The sequence below is a fragment of the Elgaria multicarinata genome, chromosome 17, assembly GCF_023053635.1.
Source record: "Elgaria multicarinata webbii isolate HBS135686 ecotype San Diego chromosome 17, rElgMul1.1.pri, whole genome shotgun sequence".
NCBI lineage: Eukaryota > Metazoa > Chordata > Lepidosauria > Squamata > Anguidae > Elgaria > Elgaria multicarinata.
In genome coordinates, this window is record NC_086187.1 from 27,190,427 (window position 1) to 27,215,281 (window position 24,855).

A 24,855-nucleotide genomic window follows, 5' to 3' on the forward strand; every position below is an offset into this window, starting at 1 on the left:
CTGAAAGGTTGAGTGGGGGTTGTCGCTGAGATGTGGGTTATGTTGTTTGAATATAGCCATGACAGCAAAACATGGTTTGTTAACCACGAACAACCCACAGTTCACATAGAATCATAGAATAGTTGGGTTGGAAGGGGCCTACAAGGCCATCCAGTCCAACCCCCTGCTCAATGCAGGAATCCACCCTAAAGCATCCCTGACAGATGGTTGTCCAGCTGCCTCTTGAAGGCCTCTAGTGTGGGAGAGCCCACCACCTCCCTAGGTCACTGGTTCCATTGTCCTACTGCTCTAACAGTCAGGAATAACGAACCATGGGTTCTCTTCATGGGTTGTTCGTGGTTAACAAACCATCGTTTGTTAGCGCAGCTGTGTTCAGACAACGTGATAACCCACGTTTCAACGACAACCTACACTCAACCCCTCAGTGTGGGTTATTGTGCTGTGTGAACCCAGGAAGGGGTGTCGAGATCATGTAGTCCAACTCCCTGCTCAATGCAGGCTCTGGCATCCCTGTCCAGCCTCTGCTTAAGTACCTCTGGCGAAGGAGAGCCCATCACCACCTAAACTGCTGCAAAACAGCCCAGGCTGTTAGGACATTTCTCCTAATGTTTAGCCGAAATCCGCTTCCCTGCAATTTCCACCCGTTGATTCCAAGTCCTGCCCTTGGTAGCAACAGAGACCAAATCAGCTCCATCTTCTGGTTTGCAGCTTTCCAGATATGTCTTCAACGGTCTGCCAGGCAAACTTTGGGTAGGGAAAGAAACCATGGCTTAAATAAACCGTGGTGTAAGTAAACCATGGCTTGGCATTCTGTGCCAACCAGGCCCAAGAGAGAGAACGGCCTCTCTCAGCCCAGCACTTTGCCACCCTCTCATCAACCTGGTCGTCACAACTCTATGCCCCTATCTGGACAGGGATAACCTGGCTTCAGTTGTCCATGCTCTGGTAACCTACAAATTAGATTACTGCAATGCGCTCTACGTGGGGCAACCTTTGAAGACGGTTCGGAAGCTGCAGCTTACGCAAAATGCAGCAGCCAGATTGATAACTGGAACCAGAAGGTTCGAACATATAACACCAATTCTGGCCCACTTGCATTGTCTGTCTACACGTTTTCAAGCCAGGTGCTGGTTTTGACCTATAAAGCCTTACACGGCTTGGGACCACAATACCTGACGGAACGCCTTTCCCGACGTGAATATATCCGGTCATTACATTCAACATCTAAGGTCCTCCTCCGAGTGCCTACTCCGAGAGAGGCTCGGAGTGTGGCAACCAGGGACAGGGCCTTTTCGGTGGTGGCCCCCAGACTATGGAATGATCTCCCCGACGAGGCTCGCCTGGCGCCAACGCTGCTATCTTTCCGGCACCAGGTTAAGACCTATCTCTTCTCCCAGGTATTTAACAACATATGCTAAGTTGTTTTTTTTTTTAATGGACCCCAGAACTGTTGTTGTTGTTTTTTATATTTTTTGATGGTTTTAAATTTTGTATTACTTTTTTTCTTCTCTTTTTTAAACATCCACTGCTTTTAACTTTTGTAAACCGCCCAGAGAGCTTCGGCTATGGGGCGGTATATAAATTTAATAAATAAAATAAATGTAATAAACAAATAAACTCCTGCCGGGCGTGGACCTCTCTCCTCCTGGACCCACCTGGCATTCCGTGCCTTCCAGGTTGCGGATGACCATGGCGTGCTTGGGGCGGTGCAGCATGCCACACAGCTCTTGGCCCAGTTTCAGGGCAGCCGCCCGCACCAGGCGCGGCGACTTCCGGCCGATCCAGATGAAAACGTCGGACCAGCAGTCCAGGATGTAGACCGACTTGGTGTCCAGCAGGCTCTGAAGCTGCAGGGGGAGGAGAGAAGGGGGAGGAGCTTGCTCCGCATCGGTCGCTCCGAACCTGCTCTAGCGTCGCCTGAGGATCCTCACCAACACCAGCTCAGAAACGTCGCACGGGGGCCATTGCCGCTTCCATGCAGAACAGCATTGCTAGACCAGACCCAAGATCCGTCTAGTTCAGCCTTTCTCAACCTGGGGCGCTCCAGATGTGTTGGACTGCATCTCCGAGCTGGCTGGGGCATTCTGGGAGTTGTAGTCCAACACATCTGGAGCGCCCCAGGTCGAGAAAGGCTGGTCTAGTTCACCCGACTTCCTGTTTCCAGCCGTGGACAGCGGCCTCTGCCAAGCCCGCCAGCTGGCAAGGGAGAGGAGGGCCCAGGCTCACCTCATAGAATCATAGAATAGCAGAGTGGGAAGGGGCCTACAAGGCCATGGAGTCCAACCCCCTGCTCAATGCAGGAATCCACCCTAAAGCATCCCTGACAGAGGGTTGTCCATCTGCCTCTTGAATGCCTCTAGTGTGGGAGAGCCCACAACCTCCCTAGGTCACTGGTTCCATTGTCGCACTGCTCTAACAGTCAGGAAGTTTTTCCTGATGTCCAGCCGGAATCTGGCTTCCTTTAACTTGAGCCCGTTATTCCGTATTAACTTGAGGCTCCCGTATTTAGCATTCGGGGCAGACAGTCCCTGTGGGCGGAGGTGCCGCGGAGCAACCGTGGCAGGTCACGATAGATTGCTCTAGTTTCCCCACGGATCCGCCCGGTCTCTCTTTAACTTAATGGCCGTCACGACGTCTTGTGGAAGCTATGAAGCGCGCTTCGGATCGCAGCACAGAAGATGGGGGCGTCGCACCTCTTTCAACCCGAGGGCTGAACCCCGCTTCTCTGAACAGTGGGCGGGGCCAAAACACCAGCCTATTTTAGCTTAAAGCTCTTCCGGACAGTCACTAAAACCTGAGGGGAGGCGGTTCCACCTTTTTGGAATGGGGAAAAGCTGTACAAAGGCTGTGAGGATGCAGCCAGCCGGGGAACTTCAGAGGGATGGATGGAGCCCCTGGGAAGCCTGGATTTGGCCCAGAGGCCTGGGGTTTGACACCCCTGTCCTAGGAGAGGGGGACGTTTCTCCCCCACTCCACCCTGGTACATCCCGGTGCCTTACCAGCCTCATCTCAGGCAGCAAATCCACCTTGGGCCTCTTCTTGTGTTCCACGGAGAGCCGGTAGTTGATCTGGGGCAGCTCCAGGTAGCCCAGGCCCAAGCCGACCTGTGTGGGAGGAGAAAGGGGGAGACGAACCCAAGGGGGCAGTAGTCAATCTAACGCCCACCTGGTTTGGCTTTGCCCATCCTAAGCGTGACAGGGACCGACGCAGTGCAAGAGAGGCCAGTGTGTTAGCCCAGGGCCGGCCCTACCGTTAGGCACAGTGAGGTGGGTTGCTTCAGGCAGCTGCTTTCCAGTTTCGTGAAAGGGCAGCAAATTGACATTTTTATTAATATTAGTATCTCTCTATATAAAACGCTTCGGTATGTTTCCGTACAGGCTTCAGCTGATACAGGTTGCTAAGCAACAGTAAAAACGTGTAACATCAGCTGATACAGGTTGCTAAGCCCCTCGCCTGACTCCTCCGGGCTTTCCAAGGTAATCCTACCCTCCTTTCTGCCTCTTCGCTCCCCCCCACCCCACGAAGGGGGCAGTGCCACGGTCCGGAGCATGAGCAAGGCACGGCCGGGGCCCTTGGTGGCCGGGTGAGAGGCCGTTCACCTGCTGCGAGCCCAGGCCCCAGCCTAATTTCATGCCAGCTGGGCGGGCGGCCCAAGGCTGACAGGAACCCCGGGGAGAGGCGGGCACCTGCCCCCCCTCCCCCAACCTCCCTGCCCCCCAGGTCTGCCAGACGGCACTGTTTCGGCGGCCTCCAAGCAGCCCACGTCCTCTCGATGATATTTAATTAATAAGGTTTAAGATATGCTACAATGGCGTATGTTACGCCGGGTACAGCTAGTGTTTTTATCATTGTTGTGTTTTTACTCCCAGAGCAGAAGAGAGGCATTTGTGGGACATTCTGCCCAGGTTGACTTGTTTTGGGTGGGGCGGGACATTTGCTGCTCTGCCTCAGGCATCAAAATTTCTTGAGCCAGCCCCAGCGTGGAAACGCCACCTCAGCAGCCGCTTCCGACCCCAAATTCATATGGGAAGCCCACGCGCCCCCCCCCCAAAAGGAATGACATCCATCCTCAAGAGGCAGGGAAAAGACGGATACCCGTAGCAGACGTTCAGGAGTATTGATTGGGTTGGGAACAAGGAAAGAAAATTCACACGTTTTGCAGCAAGAGCTCTGAAAGTCCCCTGCGGTTGTGGGGCAGACGGGAACGGAACTGGGGAGAACACGGCTCCTCACACCGGAAGGGGGGGGAGTTTTGTCATTTGTTAGATCAACTATGCCTATGAAGCAGTGGTGTAGCGGAGTCTAGGAACACACGGCTGGGACATTTGTATTACCAGGGACGTCATCATCTGCTACCCACCCCAGACATCCCTGTTCCCTCCGAATTTAGCTGCAATCCTCACAGTCAGAGGGAGAGAATTAATTTTCCCACCAACAATATATCATTCTCAGTTGTAATGCACAGTATTTTGGGGAAGATTGATCTGGAACGGGCCATGAAGACCCATTAGCTTGGTCTGGAACGGGCCATGAAGACCCATTAGCTTGGTCTGGAACGGGCCATGAAGACCCATTAGTTTGGTCTGGAACGGGCCATGAAGACCCATTAGTTTGGTCTGGAACGGGCCATGAAGACCCATTAGTTTGGTCTGGAACGGGCCATGAAGACCCATTAGCTTGGTCTGGAACGGGCCATGAAGACCCATTAGTTTGGTCTGGAATGGGCCATGAAGACCCATTAGTTTGGTCTGGAACGGGCCATGAAGACCCATTAGCTTGGTCTGGAACGGGCCATGAAGACCCATTAGCTTGGTCTGGAACGGGCCATGAAGACCCATTAGTTTGGTCTGGAACGGGCCATGAAGACCCATTAGTTTGGTCTGGAACGGGCCATGAAGACCCATTAGTTTGGTCTGGAACGGGCCATGAAGACCCATTAGTTTGGTCTGGAACGGGCCATGAAGACCCATTAGTTTGGTCTGGAACGGGCCATGAAGACCCATTAGTTTGGTCTGGAACGGGCCATGAAGACCCATTAGTTTGGTCTGGAACGGGCCATGAAGACCCATTAGTTTGGTCTGGAACGGGCCATGAAGACCCATTAGTTTGGTCTGGAATGGGCCATGAAGACCCATTAGTTTGGTCTGGAACGGGCCATGAAGACCCATTAGTTTGGTCTGGAACGGGCCATGAAGACCCATTAGTTTGGTCTGGAACGGGCCATGTGGACCCATTAGTTTGGTCTGGAACGGGCAATGAAGACGGAGAGAAGAACTGCTAGGACAGGTTCACAGATATGGACCCACACGGCTGCCTGCAATTGTCAGACTCTCCTTGGGGACATGGCCACAGGGATGTCATGATGAGAGGCTGCACTTCGAAATTCACCGCTACCCCACTGCTGTGCAGCGCGCAGGAAGAGAAAGCCCCTGATGGAGAACATCTTCTGAAATAGCCCTAGGCTGGAGCACAGTTCTTGTCATACACACAGGCAGGCAGGCAGACGCACACAATCACACACACACACACACACACACCTTGTAGAGTTTGGGCCTGGGTGGCTTGAAATCATCCGGCACGTTGATCTTGATTTCTTCCGGCTGCCCTCCAAGGATCTCCCAGAACTCCGGCGTCTCTTGCGTCTCGGTGGTCAGCAGGATTTCCGCTTTGCCCTTCCGTTCGTTCTTGTTGATCTTCTCCGCAAAGAGCCTGGGAGGACGGAGACAAGCAGCGGGTGGTGGATTATGGGAAAAGAAGAGTAAGGCAGGCGCGGGAGAGTCCGGACCGCAATGCTATGGCCACGTGCTTGGCCTGCAGAAGGACCCGGGTTCAACTTAACTGTCATTCAAGAAGGAACGACTGATTTGGAACTGATCTGGGACTATCTGGAGCAAGGTGCGAATTAATGGAAGCGATCTGGGTGAGGAATGAACAGGCTGGCTTTGCTTTCTGGGAATTCGGAATCAGTCTTGGTTATTCTTTCTAAATCAGCATATATAGATAGAATCATAGAATCATAGAATAGCAGAGTTGGGTTGACAGATGGTTGTCCAGCTGACAGATGGTTGTCCAGCTGCCTCTTGAAGGCCTCTAGTGTGGGAGAGCCCACAACCTCCCTAGGTAACTGGCTCCATTGTCGTACTGCTCTAACAGTCAGGAAGTTTTTCCTGATGTCCAGCTGGAATCTGGCTTCCTTCAACTTGAGCCCGTTATTCCGTGTCCTGCACTCTGGGATGATCGAGAAGAGATCCTGGCCCTCCTCTGTGTGACAACCTTTTAAGTATTTGAAGAGTGCTATCATGTCTCCCCTCAGTCTTCTCTTCTCCAGGCTAAACATGCCCAGTTCTTTCAGTCTCTCTTCATAGGGCTTTGTTTCCAGACCCCTGATCATCCTGGTTGCCCTCCTCTGAACACGCTCCAGCTTGTCTGAGTCCTTCTTGAATTGTGGAGCCCAGAACTGGACGCAATATTCTAGATGAGGCCTAACCAGGGCTGAATAGAGAGGAACCAGTACCTCCCGTAATTTGGAAGCTATACTTCTATTAATGCAGCCCAAAATAGCGTTGGCCTTTCTTGCAGCCATATCGCACTGTTGGCTCATATTCAGCTTGTGATCTACAACAATTCCAAGATCCTTCTCATTTGTAGATATACGATAGCATATTCAAATTTGATGTAGATTTGTTTACTCTAGCTCCCCCCCCCCGGGGGTTATATACAAAAACGATACATTAAAAAAACACATTTGCGCAAGGGCTGCTTGGCAGCCCACCGGAAAGGAGAAAAGTCCCGGCAGCAGAAACAGCCATGAAGCCCCCTCTCAGAGCGTGAGAGCCACGGGAAAGGAAAGGCCAGCCACAACACGCTCTCTGTTTGGACTCCTACCTGGCTTTGGTGGTGCCACTCAGCGTGGCCTGGCTGCCTCTCCAGATGTAGATCTCGAGGCCGTGGTCCAACAGGAAGACAAACCTAAAAGAGAGTTCAGGAGAAAGGTGGGTTGGAGAGCAAAGGAACAGGAAACTCTCCCTAGAATAGCCAGGAGCAGCGACCCCATCTGGCTTTAAATCCAGTGGAGGCTGGTGGATCCCATGTCAGTGAGGCGGTGGATCCGCTCCAGGTTTCAGCTGGAACCAGTCAGAGCTCTCCAAGGCAGATTACTAATCTCTTAGTAGATTAATGGTCATTTTAGACCAATGGTTCCCAAACTTTTTCATTTAACCGCCCCCTTGGTTCCACAAACTCATGCCCAGTGCCCTCTGCCCTATACTATAAAAATCATCATTCAGAATAGCAGTTTTCAACGACCCACTAAGGAAGCTAATAACAATAAAATTCAAAACAGTAACAATTAATTCAATATTTATTCAAAATCCGAAGCACCCGCCACAGGCTTGCCGAGGGAGGGAGGAAAAATAGAGCGAACGCCTCTGTTTTGGAGCCGGCGTGGCGGGGCACACCAAGTAGGGTATGTCTCTTCATTAGTGTTTTGGTGCTTTTGAAACATTTCAATTCACCATTAAAAGGACTCTTCTTAAACGGTATTAATGCATGGGTGGATTCTTCCCCCGTATGGCTTGGGACCAAACTACCTTCTCCCATAAAAAATGTCCCTGGGTTTTAAGACCTTCTGGAGAGGCACTTCTCAGAAAAGACCACTTTGAGCGCCCCCCACTGCCCCTTTGCCTCTTAGCGCTCCCCTGCCCTTACCTCTTAATGCCCCCCTATGCAATCCCACTGCCCCCAAGAGGCTGGTACTGCCCACTTTGGGAACCATTGTTTTAGACGTTCCCAGAGGAAATCAACCTGCGTATTTACCGAGGATCCAAAGAAACTCCCTTCAGCGGTACTGGTTCCAGTTTTATGTTCTTCTTGCCGTAAACCCGATAAAGCCTGAAGGGAAATTGCAAAAAGGTTAGCGTACGGAAGGACAGCTCAAATCTGTTAACGCAGGGGTCCTTAATTCGGAAGACACCAAGGCGGGTTTCAGCCCTGAACCCAGAGTCCAAAAATTGTTTCGGCAGCTGGGCCCAGAGGCGCCCGTGGCACCCTTACCTCGTGACGTAGTGTGTGTCCTCCACCGTGTAGAAACCGCTGGCTGTGCCGCCTTCGATGTAGGAGATCTCATGATCAAAGACCTGCAAGAAGACACAAGAATTTTGAAAAGCTGAAGGGAAATGAGTAATTAATCGCACTAATCCAGCAACCTCAAGACAGATTTTCATAACTCCGTTCCCCTCTCAAAACAACACAGATGTAATTCCATTTGCTCATACTTATCCACATCCCTCTTCCCTAATCATATGCTGGATCCAGCGGTGGGCAACGTGCGGCATCCCAGATGTTTCGGACCACAACTCCCATGATCCCTCACCCTTGCTTAGGCTGTCTGGCACTGATGGGAATTGTATGCCGAAACATCTGGAGGGCCAGAGGTGGCTCATTCCTAAATCAAGATTGAAATCTGCTTTGGATAGGGACTAGTCACTCTGTCCCTGCTGCAAACGATCCTGTAAACGATCAACCAATTGAAGAATGTTTAATTGTCTAACCGGTTCAAAGGCAGCTGAGATCAGTGCTTTATTGGACTGCTGGTTTTATTGTGTTTTTATCCCTCTTAATATTGTATTGGTTTCATGTGCTTTTGCCCTGAATAGTGGCCAATAGATACTTTAAATAAATAAATATTTTAAATGAATAGAGAGCCTGGAGAAGAGACCATGAAAGGGAGAGCACAGCGACAGTCTTAAGATATCTAAACGGCCGTCGTGCAGAAGATAGAGAGCTGCGTTGCTCTGTGGCTCCAGAGGTCAAGACAAGAACAAAGAGTTGGAAATTGCAAGGAACTAAATTTTCGCTCAATGTTAAGAGAAATTTCCTAACGGCAAGAGCTTCTCGACAGCGGAACAGATGACCCCAGGGGGTGGCAGTTCCGTCTTCACAGCGAGTATTTAAACAGAGGCTAGGCGGCCATCTGTCAAGGATGACTTACTCATAAGAACGTAGGAAGTGCCATCCTGGATCAGACCAAGGGTCCACCTAGTCCAGCACTCTGTTCACACGGTGGCCAACCAGCTGTTGACCAGGACCAACAAAGCAGGACTTGGTGCAACAGCACCCTCCCACCCATGTTCCCCAGCAACTGGTGCATATAGGCTTACTGCTTCTGATACTGGAGGTAGCACACAACCATCAGGGCTAGTAGCCATGGATGGCCTCCTCCTCCAGGAACTTATCCAGCCCGCTTTTAAAGCCATCCAAATTGGTGGCCATCACTGCATCTTGCAGCAGTGAGTTCCATAGTTTAACTCTGCGCTGTGTGAAGAAGTCCTTCCTTTGATCTGTCCTGAATCTCCCACCAATCAGCTTCACGGGAGGACCCCGCTGGGTTCTAGTATTATGGGAGAGGGCCATTTCCAATTCTATGATTCCCGCAAGGGCCCTGCCGACGGCATCGGCCCGTGGAGAGGAGCCCCATTCAGGGAGGCGCTTACCTGGCTGAACTCGTCGCTCTCGTCGCCCATCTCCTCCCGGATGCTCCGGCACTCCGCCCCCAGGTAGTTGCGCAGGTTGACGGCGTGGATGGCGGCGCAGGCCTTCTTATCGAGGGAGGACTCCTGGCCAATCCAGTAGTAGATCTCCCAGTTCAAGGAGCCGTTATCGTCCAGGGAAGTCTGGGAAGGAGCAATTCTTCACAGTCGGACCAATGGCCGAAGATGGAGAGGAGTTCCCATCCCAGCTCAGGTAATTTAGAAACTTGCATAGGGAGGCATATGCATATGGGAACAGAGAGGACGGCTGACCCTAACTCTTGACTTTCTTGACTGCTGTGGAGCGGTGTAGGACAGGGGTGGGCAGAAGGTAGATCTCCAGGTGTGTGGGAATTCAATTCCCAGAAGCCCCTGCCAGTATGGTCAATGGCTAGGAATGCTGGGAGTTGAAGTCCAAAACATCTGGAGATCTACTTTTTGTTGCAGGGGACAAGGTGTTAGACTTGGGAGGCCATGAAACCCCAGACAAGTAATTCCCTCTCCGCTCAATCTACATCACAGGGCTGTTGGGAGAATTTTAGAAAACGAGGGGGGGCTTCCTTGGGGTGATGGGGCTCGCCAACCACTGAACGGGTCCCCTCACCTTCAGCACAATGTAGCAGTCGGCCTCGTAGAACTTCCCATGGAAGGTCTCGTCCACCATTGTGGGCACAAAGTTTTCAATCTGCCAAACGGTGACCCCGGGAAGCTGCCCCACATCTTCTGTGAAGAACTCTGAGTAATTGAGATGAGGCTTCTCCAAGCTCTGGTCCCAGCGGCGTGTCTTCAGGTCTGTGTATTTTGGATCTCCGTTCTCCTAGTTGTGAAAGGAAGGGGTGGAGGTAAGAAGAGTAAGGGATCCTAGCACTGAAGTGGAAGAAGATTAAGTGATCCTAGCACTGAAGTGGAAGAAGAGTAAGGGATCCTAGCACTGAAGTGGAAGAAGAGTAAGGGATCCTAGCACTGAAGTGGAAGAAGAGTAAGGGATCCTAGCACTGAAGTGGAAGAAGAGTAAGGGATCCTAGCACTGAAGTGGAAGAAGAGTAAGAGATCCTGGTCACTATCTTTAGCCTATACTCCAGGATGCCAGTTCCCTGCACAGCCCAAAATACGCATACAGCTGTTTGGCTCCCCCCTGTGCATGAACACCCCTTCACATGCATGTGTTCCTACCTCCAACTTCTTGTTCTTCTCTTCTGCCACGTCTGACATCCCTTTTAGCACTTGCTTAGCCTGATCGTCCTGGGCAGAGTCCTTGCGCCTCCGCAAGCGCATCTTCCGTGCCATGGGGTCCTTCGGACTGCTCCCTGGGAACAGCAGGGAGGGAGAGTTTTAGGGGCTGGGAGATAGCTTTGAAGCTTACGAGAGAGTGCTCCAGAGGATGAGAAAAGGGCTGGTTGCAGGGGGAATCACTCTGCAACACTAGGGCTAATATTCCGGGAGTGGTCTCAGTCATGTTTGCCAGAACAATAGAGAGTGTGGTCCTCCAGTGACTAGAGAGGACCAAAAACACATTGTGGGAGAAGAACACAAATACTAGGGCTGTGCACAGACCCCTCAATCCACTCTGGATCCCGATTCGCTTCGATCTGCCTCCGACTCGCTTCGCTGTGGAGCTCTGTTTCCGGAGCTTCGTTTTTGCCCCCATAGACTTCCATTGCAAATGTAAAATGCCTATAACTTTTTCAGTTTTCAAGTTAGAAACTTGAAAATGGGCACCATGATAGCTTATAAATAGATCCTTAGTCATGGCCACATTTAAGGAAACAGGATCATCCCTTGATTTTGGGGGAATTTTTAAAAGATTCCCCCCCCCCATTTACAGAAATGCAGTTATCTCTGTCATTTTTCAAGATACACACATGTAACTGGGCACCAGGATAGCTTCCACATAGGACCTTAGGCATGGCCACTTTGAAGGAAATCGGATCATGCCCTGATTTTTGGGGAATTCCTAAAAATACTTTCTCGTCAGCTTGGCTGCCTGGCACTTTTTAAGACTGAGACAAGTTAGAATTGCTGAGCGAGGCAGGGAAATCTCATGTACTCAGTATCACCCAACCGGTCGCTTCTAAGCTCACCCGCGCCCGCAGCCGCTACCGTTGCGGGAGAGGCCCCGGCCAACCGCAGCTGGTTCTGCAAGGAGAAGTCAATGTTGTACCACTCGGAGGTTCTGTCTACGGGCTTGGGGGGCATCACCAGGTTGGGGTTCTCGCGGACGTCCAAGATCTGTAGAAGGGAAGAGCAGGGAGGGTTAAGTTATAAGGATGCCATTTATAATTAAATGCCAGTTATAAGGAAGTTAAAGGAAGCCAGATTCCAGCTGGACATCAGGAAAAACTTCCTGACTGTTAGAGCAGTACGACAATGGAATCAGTGACCTAGGGAGGTTGTGGGCTCTCCCACATTAGAGGCATTCAGGAGACAGCTGGACAACCATCTGTCAGGGATGCTTTAGGGTGGATTCCTGCATTGAGCAGGGGGTTGGACTCGATGGCCTTGTAGGCCCCTTCCAACTCTGCTATTCTATGGTTCTATGAGTCCTACTAAAGCAGGCTACTGGGACGAGAATCAAGGGACACGATTTCACAAGGGAAACTTTGACAATACCAGGTGCCCAGACTCCTGCTTCAAATGCCAACGTCATTCCAGGAATCACTTCCTCCTTCTTGGCTAGCCCTTTTGGCTTCTTGACCTCACCTGAGATGGCAAGCAATTGTGGCCATTCACATGCAAACGTGGAGCAACAACCCTCTGAAGAAAGGTGATCACATCTGGGACTCTTTAGAGACAAGGTGATCACATCTGGGACTCTTTAGCTTAGAGACAGGATTGCGTTTTCCTCCATAGTCTTTTGATGTATTTTTTTAGTCTCCATGGATGATATATATCCCAAAATATCTGATAATATTTTATCTTCACCAGTTTGCCTCTCCAAATTGCGTTACCACAACTTAACCCTTTGCTGTCCTGGCTTTCTCCCTCTCCTTCTCTTTATATCGCAAGTTCTCTAGGACATGTACACGCTGCCTTTTAAAAAGTTCATTACTGCCATGTACGTTGAGGCTAAATATACAATATGGACATCGAAAAGCTAGTTAAAAGTCAGTATCAGAATAAAGGCAGCAACAAAGACAAGGGACACCCAAATCTTCACCTCGATGTCTGTCAGGTAGTGCACGGCCTCAGGTAAGGTGACCAGGCGGTTCTTATTCAAAACCAGTTTCTTGAGCTTCGCACATCTGTGGAGGGAGAAGAGGAGATGAATGTCTTTCATCCCCACCAACCTGACCAATCACAGAGGTCGTTCTTGGAGGCTCTTTTCTGGGCGCTCTCAACTAAGGCAGGCCGTGATAGAAGACAGGGCCTTTCTGGTGGCGGCACCCCACCTTTGGAATGCTTCTGTCCAGGGAGCCTCATCGGGGAGCTACGGGCTTTTCGTTTTGGCACCAGGCAATGAACTTTTTATTCTCCTGGCTTTTAATTCATTTTAGCCTTTGAAAGCCTCTGATTTCTATTTTTTTAACGTCGAAATGAAGAGGGGAAAACACTACGTAGAACCGATAAAAAAGAGAGATAGACTCTAGTGTTTAAGAGTAGAAAAGTTTTTAATCTCTTTGTCCAAATGTCTCTGCTGTTTAAAAATATTTTTTGGGGGGAAAAACTGTTTGAAAGAAGGCTACAGAGAAACGTTTGCTGCAGAGACAACAGGCGACAGGAACGTAAAGAAATCTTTTAACTGCTCCATTTTGACTCTTTTTGCTTTAACACGTTATTCTGTCTAATCGGCTCCTGAGGAAGGATCGATAGATGCGAAACGCCGAGCCTTCTTTCAAACAGTTTTTTTTTTTAAATTATATTATTAAACAGCAGAGACATTTGGACAAAGAGATTAAAAACTTTTCTACCCTTAAACACTAGAGCAGCCTTCCTCAACCTGGGGCGCTCCAGATGTGTTGGACTACAACTCCCAGAATGCCCCAGCCAGCTGGCTGGGGCATTCTGGGAGTTGCAGTCCAACACATCTGGAGCGCCCCAGGTTGCTGGCTGGGGCATTCTGGGAGTTGTAGTCCAACACATCTGGAGCGCCCCAGGTTGAGGAAGGCTGCACTAGAGTCTCTCTCTCTTTTTTATCAGTTCTATTTTTTTTAATAAATAAATGAATAAATCTGCTCTCCCACTTCTACTTTTTTTTGCATTTGATCTGCTGTTATTTGTCACTGAAGAGGCGGGGATCAGACCGCAGCGTGTTTAGCATTTACTGGGAAGCTGCCCTAGGAACACTGTCGGCTGACGGTGTCAGGACGGAGATGTAATCACTAAAAATAAATGAAGAGCGGAGCCTTCTCCCGTGCCAGCCGCTAGCTGGAGGATGAGGCGGGGGAGGTTGCGGGAGAGGAGGCGCGGGCAAGGCTGACTAAGCTGGAGGGCGCTTGGAGCAGGACAGCAGCGGGAGGGCGGGGATTTGGCAGACCTGCACAGGCTTTCCGGAATGAGCTCAAGGTTGTTGTTGGCGGCCATGAATTCCTCCAGGCTGGCCAGCTTCCCGATGCCCGAGGGGATGCCGTCGAAGTCCAGCTTGTTGGAGTTCAGGTAGAGTTTCTTCAGCTTGGTCATTTTGCAGACGGCCGACTGAGGAAGGAAAACGGGAGACGGGAAAGGGGTGGCGGAAAAAATAAGTCCAGTGGAGCACACAGAGAGAGAGAGAGAGAGAGAGAGAGAGGTCGTCATCCGTTTACTGGTGCGCTGCTTTCTGCCCCAAATGCATCCAAAGAACAACAACAAGAAACACAATAGAAATGATTGCAAATATATCAAGAGCAGGTTGGAGCCAGGCTTGGTCATATTTAGGGTAGGCAAGGGGGGCGGGGCCTCCGTCACCCCGAGGGCCGGATTCCATCTCGCGTTGCGGTGGTGGGCGGGGCTGAAGGCAAAACGGGGCGGGGCCAAATGGCAAATATTGTAGCTTGAGGCTATTCCTGATGGTAACTAAACCTTCAGAGAGGTGCTCTGACCTTTGGGAATGGGGGGGGGAAAATGGCATAAAAGCTGATCAACGACCAAAGAAATGGCGTTCGGGGGACAGACGGCCGGACGTGGAAGGGATGGGACCATTTAGAGAACTCTAGATGGCTGGATTGGGACCCCAGATGGGGTCAATTTAGCGCCTGAGATTCTTCACCCCTGGAGTAGGCCCATTCAAATCAATGGGTTGCATCCGATCTAAGTCCTACTTAGAATATCCCAATGAAATGAATGGGGCTTAAGTTAGCCATGGCTAACATAGGTCCCATTGATTTCAGTGGGCCTACTCCAGTATGACCAAGTCGGGACCCCATTCACTGTCCATAATCATCATATGCATAAATCAGAGTTACAACCCCAGCAACTGGAGACAAACAGCAGCAGCTTGGAATGAGCAGAAAAGAAGACAGAGCAAGGCCTACGTGGACGGAAGCCACCATCAGCCGCCCCGCAACCACAATACGGCTCTCATAGGTGGTTCATTCCCACCCTCCTCCGAAGCCCCATCTTTTGCTGCTGCAAGCTCCGCCCACAGAGGCAGAAGCCCCACCCCTCGTCTCTAGAACTCCGCCCACATTACGCTTCCCTCCCAGGTCCTCCTGCATTTATGAAAGGCTCCTTACAGAGGGGTCTCTCACAGGTGTGTCTGTGTGTCTGGGAACTTGACCTCACAGCTTGCTCACCCACAACGACAAGGCAGGACTGAGTGAAAAACGGCACCTACCGGCAGGGAGTTGATCTGATTCCTTGACAGGTTGAGGGTTTCCAGCTGAGTCCACTGGTCGATGCAGAGGGACAGCTCCGAAATCTGGTTGCTGCTCAGGTTCAGACGCCGCAGGTTGGCCAAGGTGTAGAGGCATTCGGGGATCCGGCTCAAGTCGTTGCAAGAGAAATCCACGTCTGAGCGCAACAAGGAGGAAGAGGAAAGCCAAGCAATGGCTGAATGGTGTGTGGGCGGAAGCAACTTGAAAAGTTTGGGACTTTATTTGTAGGGCAATCCTAGACACATCAACTCAGAAATAAATCCCACTGAGTTACTCCCAGGTAACTGTATACAGGACTACAGCCTTAAATTGTCCTGGCGTGAAACTGGCTGCAGCAAAGAGAGAGGAGAAGGGAAGAAGGGCCATTCCACCAGCCCTGCTGGAAGACTACGTGATTTTTTCCCCCTCTTCCCTCCTCATCCTTATTTTCTTGCGTGTCGTGTCTTTTGAGATTGTAAGCCTGCAAGCAGGGACTGGCTCGCTATACCGATGACTTGTACGCCACTGTGGGAGGCTTTTTGGTTGAGGAGCAGGATAAAAATACTTCAAATAATACTTAAAATAGTGCATAAATAAAATGAGCTGAGCTCATTCCCATGTTCCTTTTGCGGCATACCTGCTAGATTGATCAAGCCCTCCAAACTCGTAGGAAGGTTGCTCTGTGTGCGTTGTGTATTCCTGAGGTGCAGCGTTTGCAAGGCTGTCATCGCCGGGAGTTGCCTTCCGTTCAAAAGAGGCAGGTTAGGGAGAAAAATGGGGGAAAAACCATTTAGGAACAAATGTCAGGCTGAGGAAAGCAAATCGGATTAGAAATGACCCGGCCCTACCGTCGGCATCTGGGGCCTTCCTCCAAGCGCCACCTCTAAGGGAGGCTCAGAGGGCGACAACAAGGGACAGGGCCTTCTCAGTGGTGGCCCCCTGATTCTGGAATAATCTCCCCACCAAGACCTGCATGGGGCAAATACTATTGACTTTTTAAAACTGTCCTCCACTCCCAGGCATTTAATGGCATATGATGGAGCTGTCATAAACAAGCCTATTATTAAAATTATTCCTTGAAATTATTTTTAGCTGTTTAATTTGTTTTAAATGGTGTACGCTAAAAAATTTAGTCTACGTTTCATCATAATGTTGTGGTGTTTTTTTAAAAAATGTACGTCACTGTTTGTCTTCTTTTGTGAATTGTTGTGTGAACTCACCCAGAGATCTCTGGCAGTATAGAAAAGAAATGAGTAAATAATAATTTTAAGCTGGAATTTATTTGTCCATTTTTGGAATGCTCATTTCAAATCAGAATATAGTGTACTCGAAATACTTCAGTCTGCAGTTTGGAGATGGAACTGGCAAGGCATAAAGGAAGTTGGGTGTCTAATTTTTTGCATTTATTATTGTGTGGGGTGCAGAGACCTCCTTTTATAGCCTTTTCCCTTCCTATGTTCGTTGTTGAAATGGATCTGCACTGAGGATAAAAGCTGCGATGCACAAACTTTTCAGCCCAGAGCTGCATCCGGTGACCGGGGGGCGGGGGGGGGGGGGGGAAGCAGTGTGGTGTAGTGGCTAAAGTGTCGGACTGGGAGTTGGGAGATCTGGGTTCTAGTCTCCACTCGGCCAGAGAAACGCACCTCACAGGGTTGTTGTTGTGAGGATAACATGGAGAGGAGGAGAATTATGTACACCGCCTTGGGTTTCTTGGAGGAAAAAAGGTGGGCTATAAATGCAATAATACATACATACACACAAACTTATGAATGCACACACACACATCAGATAGCCTTCCATTAAAGACCAGCTGCGGTTTATTTTGTACGTTTGTTTCTTTTAAAAATGTACTCTTAAAGTGTTTGTATTCTGTTTTACCCTTATTTTATTTGTCTACTGCTCTGAAATCCTGAATTGGGGTGGGTGGGTGCAGCATATAAATATAGTAAACACACAAACAAACAAATAAATCTGGGGACCCACTTCTTTCTTTGCTCATTTTGGCACATAAATAGGCATAATTTATTCAGGTTTGGTTTTATCACGTGGAGCGGGAGGAAAGAATGATGTAACCCCAACTGCCGACTGAAAACCCTGCTGTCAGTCTGAGCTCTCCCCCCCATCTCCCACTTTCAAGCATCTTTGCAACTATAAGGACTAGGAACTTTAATTTTAAAAGGAATCAGTGCAGCAGACCACATCACGCCAGTCCTTCTACAACTTCATTGGCTGCCAGTCCAGGTCTGGGCCCGATTCAAAGTGCTGGTACTAACATTCAAAGCCCTAAACAGTTTGGGGCCAGGCTATTTGAAGGAACGCCTCCTCCCATATGTACCTGCCCGGACCTTAAGATCATCCATGGGGCCCTTCTTTGTGAGTCCCTGCCAAAGGAGGTGAGGCAGGTGGCTACTAGGAGCAGGGCCTTCTCTGCTGTGGCACCCCGGCTGTGGAACGAGCTCCCCAGAGAGGTCCGCCTGGCGCCTACACTGTACTCCTTCCGTCGCCAGTTCAAGACCTTTTTATTTTCTCAGTATTTTAACACCTAATTTAACTTAAATTCAAACTTTGCTGTTTTAATTCCATATTTTAATCTATATCAATTTCTGCTGCGTGGTTTTATCCTGGTTGTGCTTTTTATGGTTTAATTGGTTTTTAGCTGTGTATATCTAATGTTTTATACTATATGCTCTTATCTGTACGCCGCCCAGCTCAGATCTTATTGATATAGGGCGGGATATACATGTTTTAAATAAATAAATAAATAAATAAAATAAATATTGTATTTTGTATTTTTAAACTGTTGTTGTTTGTTTTATTATGCTTTTCATGGTTTTTAATTTTTGTGAACCGCCCAGAGAGCTTCGGCTATTGGGCGGTATAAAAATGTAATAAATAAATAAATAAACAGATGATCTCAGGATGCTGAAGTCTGCTGTGATTTCTTTGCTTGAAACACACACACACACACACACACACACACACACACACACAGAAAGGAACGTGCACGACTGCACCCAGAGAGAGAGTGCTTGCTCGCTTTGCTGTTTACCTGAGCTGTGCGTGCAAGAGAGGGTTATTAATTTTAACTTTAATTAACTTTAATTTTAAAAGAAATCTGCAACGTACGATTTCAGGGTGCTGAAGTCTGCGTTGATTTCTTTGCTTGAAACACACACACACACACACACACACACACACACACACAGAAAGGAACGTGCACGGCTGCACCCAGAGAGAGAGTGCAGAACACCTGCTTGTTGGCTTTGCTGTTTACCTGAGCTGTGCGTGCAAGAGAAGGTTATTAATTTTAACTTTAACTTTAATTTTAAAAGAAATCTGCAACGGACGATTTCAGGGTGCTGAAGTCTGCGGTGATTTCTTTGCTTGAAACACACGCACACACACACACACACACAGAGAGAGAGAAAGGAACGTGCACGGCTGCACCCAGAGAGAGAGTGCAGAACACCTGCTTGTTGGCTTTGCTGTTTACCTGAGCTGGGCGTGCAAGAGAGGGTTATTATTCAGAATCAGCGTCTGTAGGTGCACCAAGCGCCTCATCTGTGGAGGCAGGCTGTCCAACCTGTTGTCACTCAAATCCAGGTAGAGCAGGTCCGTCAGGTTGATGAAGAGCTGGTTGGGGATGTTTTCAATGCTGCAGGGGCAGAAGGAGGAGAAAGCAGGGAGGGGGGAAACGACACACCCCATTTTAACTGCCAGGCAAGTTCTAGCCTCTGCGAGTTATTAGCTCTCTTGTGGGTGGAGAGCTTAAGAGTGAGAAACTCAGCACACGCACGAAGACATAAATATCACACAGCTGTTTCATCATGCTGGAAAGAGGCAATTAGTAGCCAGTGGCCAAAACAACCCCGCGTGGGCCAGGGGCATCAACTTTAACTGATGTTTGAAATAGCGCCTGTGGCCTGCTCCTTCGAGGCCACGGGAATGTTCGTTTTAAATTGTTCTTCTCCAATGCTCGTTTTTGTCGGTTCTCCCTTTCGATAAATTACTTTGCGTAAGCCACGGTTTGGCAGGAAAGGAGCAGAGACATTTTTCAATGAAGAGGGTGCGATGGAGTGGCGCTGGGCAATTTGTGGCCCTCTGGATGTTGATGGACTGCAATTCCCATCAGCCCTCACGCTCGTCTATCCTGACTAGTGCCGATGGGAGTTGCAGTCCAAACATATCTGCTTGCAACAGAGCAAACAGACGCTGCAGAACTCCGAGATGCACCATTAACGAAACTTCTCGGCTTCAACCGAATCCTCAGCTGCCTTCTCAGCTATGCTAACATGTACCTAAATTTCACACACATGCATCGGAATTGATATCTTCAAATGTATACAGCTACAACGTTTTTCTTTTCGTTTCGTTGAGATTTCTCAATTAAAAACATTAATTTTTTTAAAAAAATCTAGGCTAAGAATAGATTGACTGCAACTATATGCCTTCTTCATACATCAGCTGCCAGGATAGGTTTTACAAAACTCTGGAAAAAACAGAGATCAAAGTGAAGTGGATTAGTGCATAAGAGCAACCGTGCTGACAAGCGGTGCGTGAGTGGAGTAGCGCCTGTCCCGCACATATTCTTACTGGGTTCAGTAGGGCCTACTCCCAAGTAAGTGTGGATACAACTGCAGCTTAGGGCTCTACTGAACTCCGTGGGACTTACGTCTGAGTAGACACATCTACATCTGTAGTGTACGACTTCCATCTTATGCATATTTACTTGGGAGTATGCAGCGCTGAATTCAATGGGCCTTACTGCAGAGTAAACATGTACAGTATGGCATTACTCATTGCCTAAACCTGTTTTAAGCTTTCTTTTCCTTTTTTGGGGGACAATTATTGCTTTTCTTATTTAAGTGGTGACCTTCGATTCGTATATCAAAAAACAAAATGCACACAGGCGCCATCTTTGCACATTCACGAACATTTCTCCCCTTGCACAAGCGGAGAGAAAGCAGTACATCGTTCAGCAATCCTCAGCCATTGAACGTCCACATTTTACAGACAAAGTGCCACTAGGCAGAAGAGGGATTCGAACTCAGAGCTCAAGGCCAACCCAACACACACACACGGCCCACAAAGAGTGCCACAAATGTTCTCTCTAGTGTTCCTTTCTGGATTATGTTTCACCTGTTATGTTTCAGGTTGAGCACAAGCATGTTTTTCGCGTTCTCAAGTTCCCTGGGAACCTCTGTCAGCTGGTTGTAGCTCAGGTCCTAGGACAAAAACAGAGAGAATCGGTAAGCAGGGAAAAATTCAAGGTGCTGGTTTTGACCTATAAAGCCTTACACGGCTTGGGACCACAATACCTGACGGAACGCCTCTCCCGACATGAACCTACCCGTACACTGCGCTCAACATCTAAGGTCCTCCTCTGGGTGCCTACTCCAAGAGAGGCTCGGAGTGTGGCAACGAGGGACAGGGCCTTTTCGGTGGTGGCCCCCAGACTATGGAACGATCTCCCTGACGAGGCTCGCCTGGCGCCAACGCTGCTATCTTTCCGGCGCCGGGTTAAGACTTTCCTCTTTGCCCAGGCATATGGCAGCACATCTTAATCACCCACACATTTAGTGTTGTTTTTAAATGGTTTTTAATGCTTTATGTGTGTATATTCTATGTTTTAAAATTTAAAATTTTGTATACTTGTTTTTATCTCAATTTTAGAATTCCTGTAAACCGCCCAGAGAGCCCTGGCTATGGGGGTGGTATATAAGTGTAATAAATAAATAAATAAATAAATAAAATCACAAGCCACTGGGTGAATCTCTCCATCCTAGCTGAACAGCAGCTGCCCCAAAGACGTACAAGTTTCCTGGAGACCACAAGATCCTTTGAGTTTGCTTCTTATCCAAACTGATGGCAAGTCACAATTTGTAAAAAAATAAGGTGCTTTCGCTCTTTCAACTAAACAACTCGGGGAGCAACGTCCTCCCCCTTTGCATTGCCCAGAAATAACTAGATCCAAGCCGGGTCCTACGGAGAGCAGCCGTGGGCATGGCATGCCTCGCTTGGAGGAGAGTAAGGGGAGACGTGGTAGCCGCCTTCAAACATCATGCAGAAGGTGGAGCAGAGTCATCCTCTGTTGCTCCAGAGGGCAGGACTGGAAGCAGATGGGTGGAAATTGCAGGGAAGCAGATTCTGACTAAGCATTAGGAGAAGCGTCCTAATAAGAGCTGTGGAACAGACCTTCCTGGGAAGTGGTGGACTCTCCTTTGCTAGAGGGAGGCATGAAAGCAGGAGGTAAAAAGCCACCTGTCAAGAATGCTATGTTGGCATCCTACATTGTAGATTCTGCCTTGAGTAAGGGGCAGGACTGGATGACCTCCAATACCCCTTCCAGCTCCTTGATTAAATAACTGCCTGGATTCAGGGCAAGAGATTGCTCCAACATTCACCTTTGGACTGTGGCGCTCTGTCCTGGACACGCTAGTAAGAATCATGATTCTACTATCAATATTATTTCCTCCCCTCCACCCCACCCCGAAAAGACAGGGAACTTGGAACAGTTATCAGCAGGGTCAAAGATGGAGTCCCTCCAGTTGTCGCACCTGTCATCAAAAGTAGAACCTGATTCTAATCCCCATGGATCCAACAATGTATTCCGAAATGCAGAAAGCACGCAGACGTGCTTTCTGCAAGAATTGCAGTGCCTTGTCGGTGGTGGCCCAACACGATCCTCTCGCCAACAGCCCAAACATACCAACACGGAGAGGTCGTCAAGTTGGAAGATGTCATCGGGAACCCCGGAGTTCTTCAAACAGTTTGCTCGAGCGACGATGGCCTGGAGGAGAGGCAGAGAGGGAACGGAGGAGGACAGGTGTTAGACCTCGCCGGCATCCACACCAGACCCAGCACTGATCATTAGAGGGGAGCGGCAGGAGCAGACGCCTCCTGGGGCTTCCTGAGCTTCAACGACAAGGACCACGGCCCCGCCCCGACCCCACGGAGCTTACCCGAAGGCAAGGCAGGCCGGAGAGCTCCCCATGCAGCGTGGTGAGGCTGTTGTGACTCACGGATAGATGCTCCTGTTTGGAAAGACGTCGAGGGAAAGAAAGGGCTGGAGGTTAGGAATGCAATAGGAGGGAAATGGTCTTGCGGGGGACGGGCACTACCAGGGCCTCTATTCGGCATGGGTTAGGCCTCATCTTGAGTATTGCGCCCAGTTCTGGGCTCCACAATTCAAGAAGGACGCAGACAAGCTGGAGCGTGTTCAGAGGAGGGCAACCAGGATGATCAGGGGTCTGGAAACAAAGCCCTATGAAGAGAGGCTGAAAGAACTGGGCATGTTGAGCATGGAGAAGAGAAGATTGAGGGGAGACAGGATAGCACTCTTCAAGTACTTAAAAGGTTGTCACACAGAGGAGGGCCAGGATCTCATCTCAATCCTCCCAGAGTGCAGGACACGGAATCATGGGCTCAAGTAACAGATTCCGGCTGGACATCAGGAAAAACTTCCTGACGGTTAGAGCAGTATGACAATGGAACCCATGGCCAAGGGATGTTGTGGGCTCTCCCACACTAGAGGCCTTCAAGAGGCAGCTGGACAACCCTCTGTCAGGGATGCTTTAGGGTGGATTCCTGCATTGAGCAGGGGGTTGGACTCGATGGCCTTAGAAGCCCCTTCCAACTCTGTTATTCTATAAAAATCCTGCTCCCTCAGAAACGTGGGCCCCTCAGCAAGTGCCCCACCATGCCTTCCCTCGACGCTGGCCCGGCTCCCAAACTTGCTTTGGCATACATGATCACTTTCCGAAAATGAGATGCTGTTTCGGCTGCTCCCGCGTTATTTGCCTTTCGCCCAGCACCGCTTGGGCTCTCTGTCAGTCTCCTGCCCCTGGACTGATGCCCTAGGACAGCCTTCGTCAACCTGGGGCGCTCCAGATGTGTTGGACTACAACTCCCAGAATGCCCAGGCTGGGGCATTCTGGGAGATGCAGTCCAACACATCTGGAGCGCCCCAGGTTGAGGAAGGCTGCCCTAGGAGCAACTGTTCCCTGAGCCAGCAGAAACACAAAGGGGGTTGGATAAATCCCTGGAGGAGAAGGCCATCCATGGCTACTAGTCCTGATGGTTACGTGCAGCCTCTAGTATCAGAAGCAGTAAACCTTTATACACCAGTTGCTGGGGAACATGGGTGGGAGGGTGCTGTTGCACCGTGTCCTGCCTTGTTGGTCCCTGGTCAACAGCTGGTTGGCCATTGTGTGAACAGAGTGCTGGGCTACATGGACCCTTGGTCTGATCCAGCATCAGGGCTCTTCTGAGGTCCTTATATTCATAGAATCAAAGAATAGCAGAGTTGGGAGGGGCCTACAAGGCCATCGAGTCCAACCCCCTGCTCAATGCAGGATTCCACCCTAAAGCATCCCTGACAGATGGTTGTCCAGCTGCCTCTTGAAGGCCTCTCGAGTGGGAGAGCCCACAATCTCCCTAGGTAACTGATTCCATTGTCATACTGCTCTAACAGGAAGTTTTTCCTGATGTCCAGCTGGAATCTGGCTTCCCGTAACTTGAGCCCGTTATTCCGTGTCCTGCACTCTGGGAGGATCGAGAAGAGATCCTGGCCCTCCTCTGTGTGACAACCTTTGAAGTATTTGAAGAGTGCTCTCATGTCTCCCCTCAATCTTCTCCTCTCCAGGCTAAACATGCCCAGTTGTTTCAGTCTCTCCTCATAGGGCTTTGTTTCCAGACCCATGAACATCCTGGTTGCCCTCCTCTGAACACACTCCAGCTTGTCTGCGTCCTTCTTGAATTGTGGAGCCCAGAACTGGATTCTTACAATCCATCCCAGGCAGCACCTACAGCAGCTCCTTACCAGCTTCTGGAGGGCAGATAGTTCCTCGGGCAGGTAGCAGAGGCCAGTCCGGTTCAACTTCAGCCATCGCAGGCTGGTCATAGACTTGACGTGCTCTGGAAAATAACCACCCTGGGAGCAGAGAAAAAGAGGAAGACTTCGTTATAGTCACTGGAGACCTTTCTGGATTATTCGTTGACACAGGAGGGAAAAGACAAAGCAAAACAACGCGGCCAGCGATATCCACTATGCCGCATCTTCCAGGATTCCTTTCAAGCTCCTAAAAAAACAAGGACAGAAAAGCCCACTGGACTGGGTGCTGATTTTATATACTTTTGTCCCAACTTTCCGTAAAGGGGTGCTCAGGACGGCTAACAGCATAGACAAAGTTGTATATTTAGGCATCACCTAGTCGCCAACAGAAATGCAGCTTGTTCATAACACAGGCCGTTTCAGCCACGCAGCATCCAGGGCACGTTGGAGAGCCAGGCTTGCGGGTCACTGCAGAAATATTCGCAGCTCGCAACCGTCTCCCAAAGTGAAGGAACATGCACCAGAATACAGTTCATTGCTAAATATAACCCAAGTATCACCCACGCAGCCCGGTAAGAAGCCGGAACAAACAAACAAAAATCACAACAAGAGAAAGATAAGATGGCGGAAAGGGAAAATGAAAAGAACACTACACAACATGATCTGTGCAGGACTTTAAAGTATGCAAGTAGTTTCGAACACCACTGATCTCATTCATTCACAACAT

At 49.5% G+C, this 24,855-nt stretch overlaps 1 protein-coding gene across 1 annotated transcript in view; it reads right to left on the reverse strand.

Annotated features, from left to right (window-relative positions):
• Positions 1–24,855, reverse strand: part of FLII (FLII actin remodeling protein) — a 37,319-nt gene that overhangs the window by 9,425 nt on the left and 3,039 nt on the right. Inside the window, exons 2-20 of the mRNA XM_063143599.1 lie at positions 24,117–24,227; positions 22,258–22,329; positions 22,005–22,085; positions 20,435–20,520; positions 18,789–18,950; positions 15,933–16,036; positions 15,277–15,452; positions 14,002–14,159; positions 12,685–12,769; positions 11,609–11,756; positions 10,701–10,834; positions 10,132–10,344; positions 9,492–9,671; positions 8,053–8,135; positions 7,816–7,890; positions 6,886–6,969; positions 5,538–5,709; positions 3,000–3,104; positions 1,656–1,847 (exon numbers count right to left, since the gene is read on the reverse strand). Of these exons, the coding sequence (XP_062999669.1) occupies positions 1,656–1,847; positions 3,000–3,104; positions 5,538–5,709; positions 6,886–6,969; positions 7,816–7,890; positions 8,053–8,135; positions 9,492–9,671; positions 10,132–10,344; positions 10,701–10,834; positions 11,609–11,756; positions 12,685–12,769; positions 14,002–14,159; positions 15,277–15,452; positions 15,933–16,036; positions 18,789–18,950; positions 20,435–20,520; positions 22,005–22,085; positions 22,258–22,329; positions 24,117–24,227 (2,421 nt within the window). The remainder of the gene's footprint in view (positions 1–1,655; positions 1,848–2,999; positions 3,105–5,537; positions 5,710–6,885; positions 6,970–7,815; positions 7,891–8,052; positions 8,136–9,491; positions 9,672–10,131; positions 10,345–10,700; positions 10,835–11,608; positions 11,757–12,684; positions 12,770–14,001; positions 14,160–15,276; positions 15,453–15,932; positions 16,037–18,788; positions 18,951–20,434; positions 20,521–22,004; positions 22,086–22,257; positions 22,330–24,116; positions 24,228–24,855) is intronic.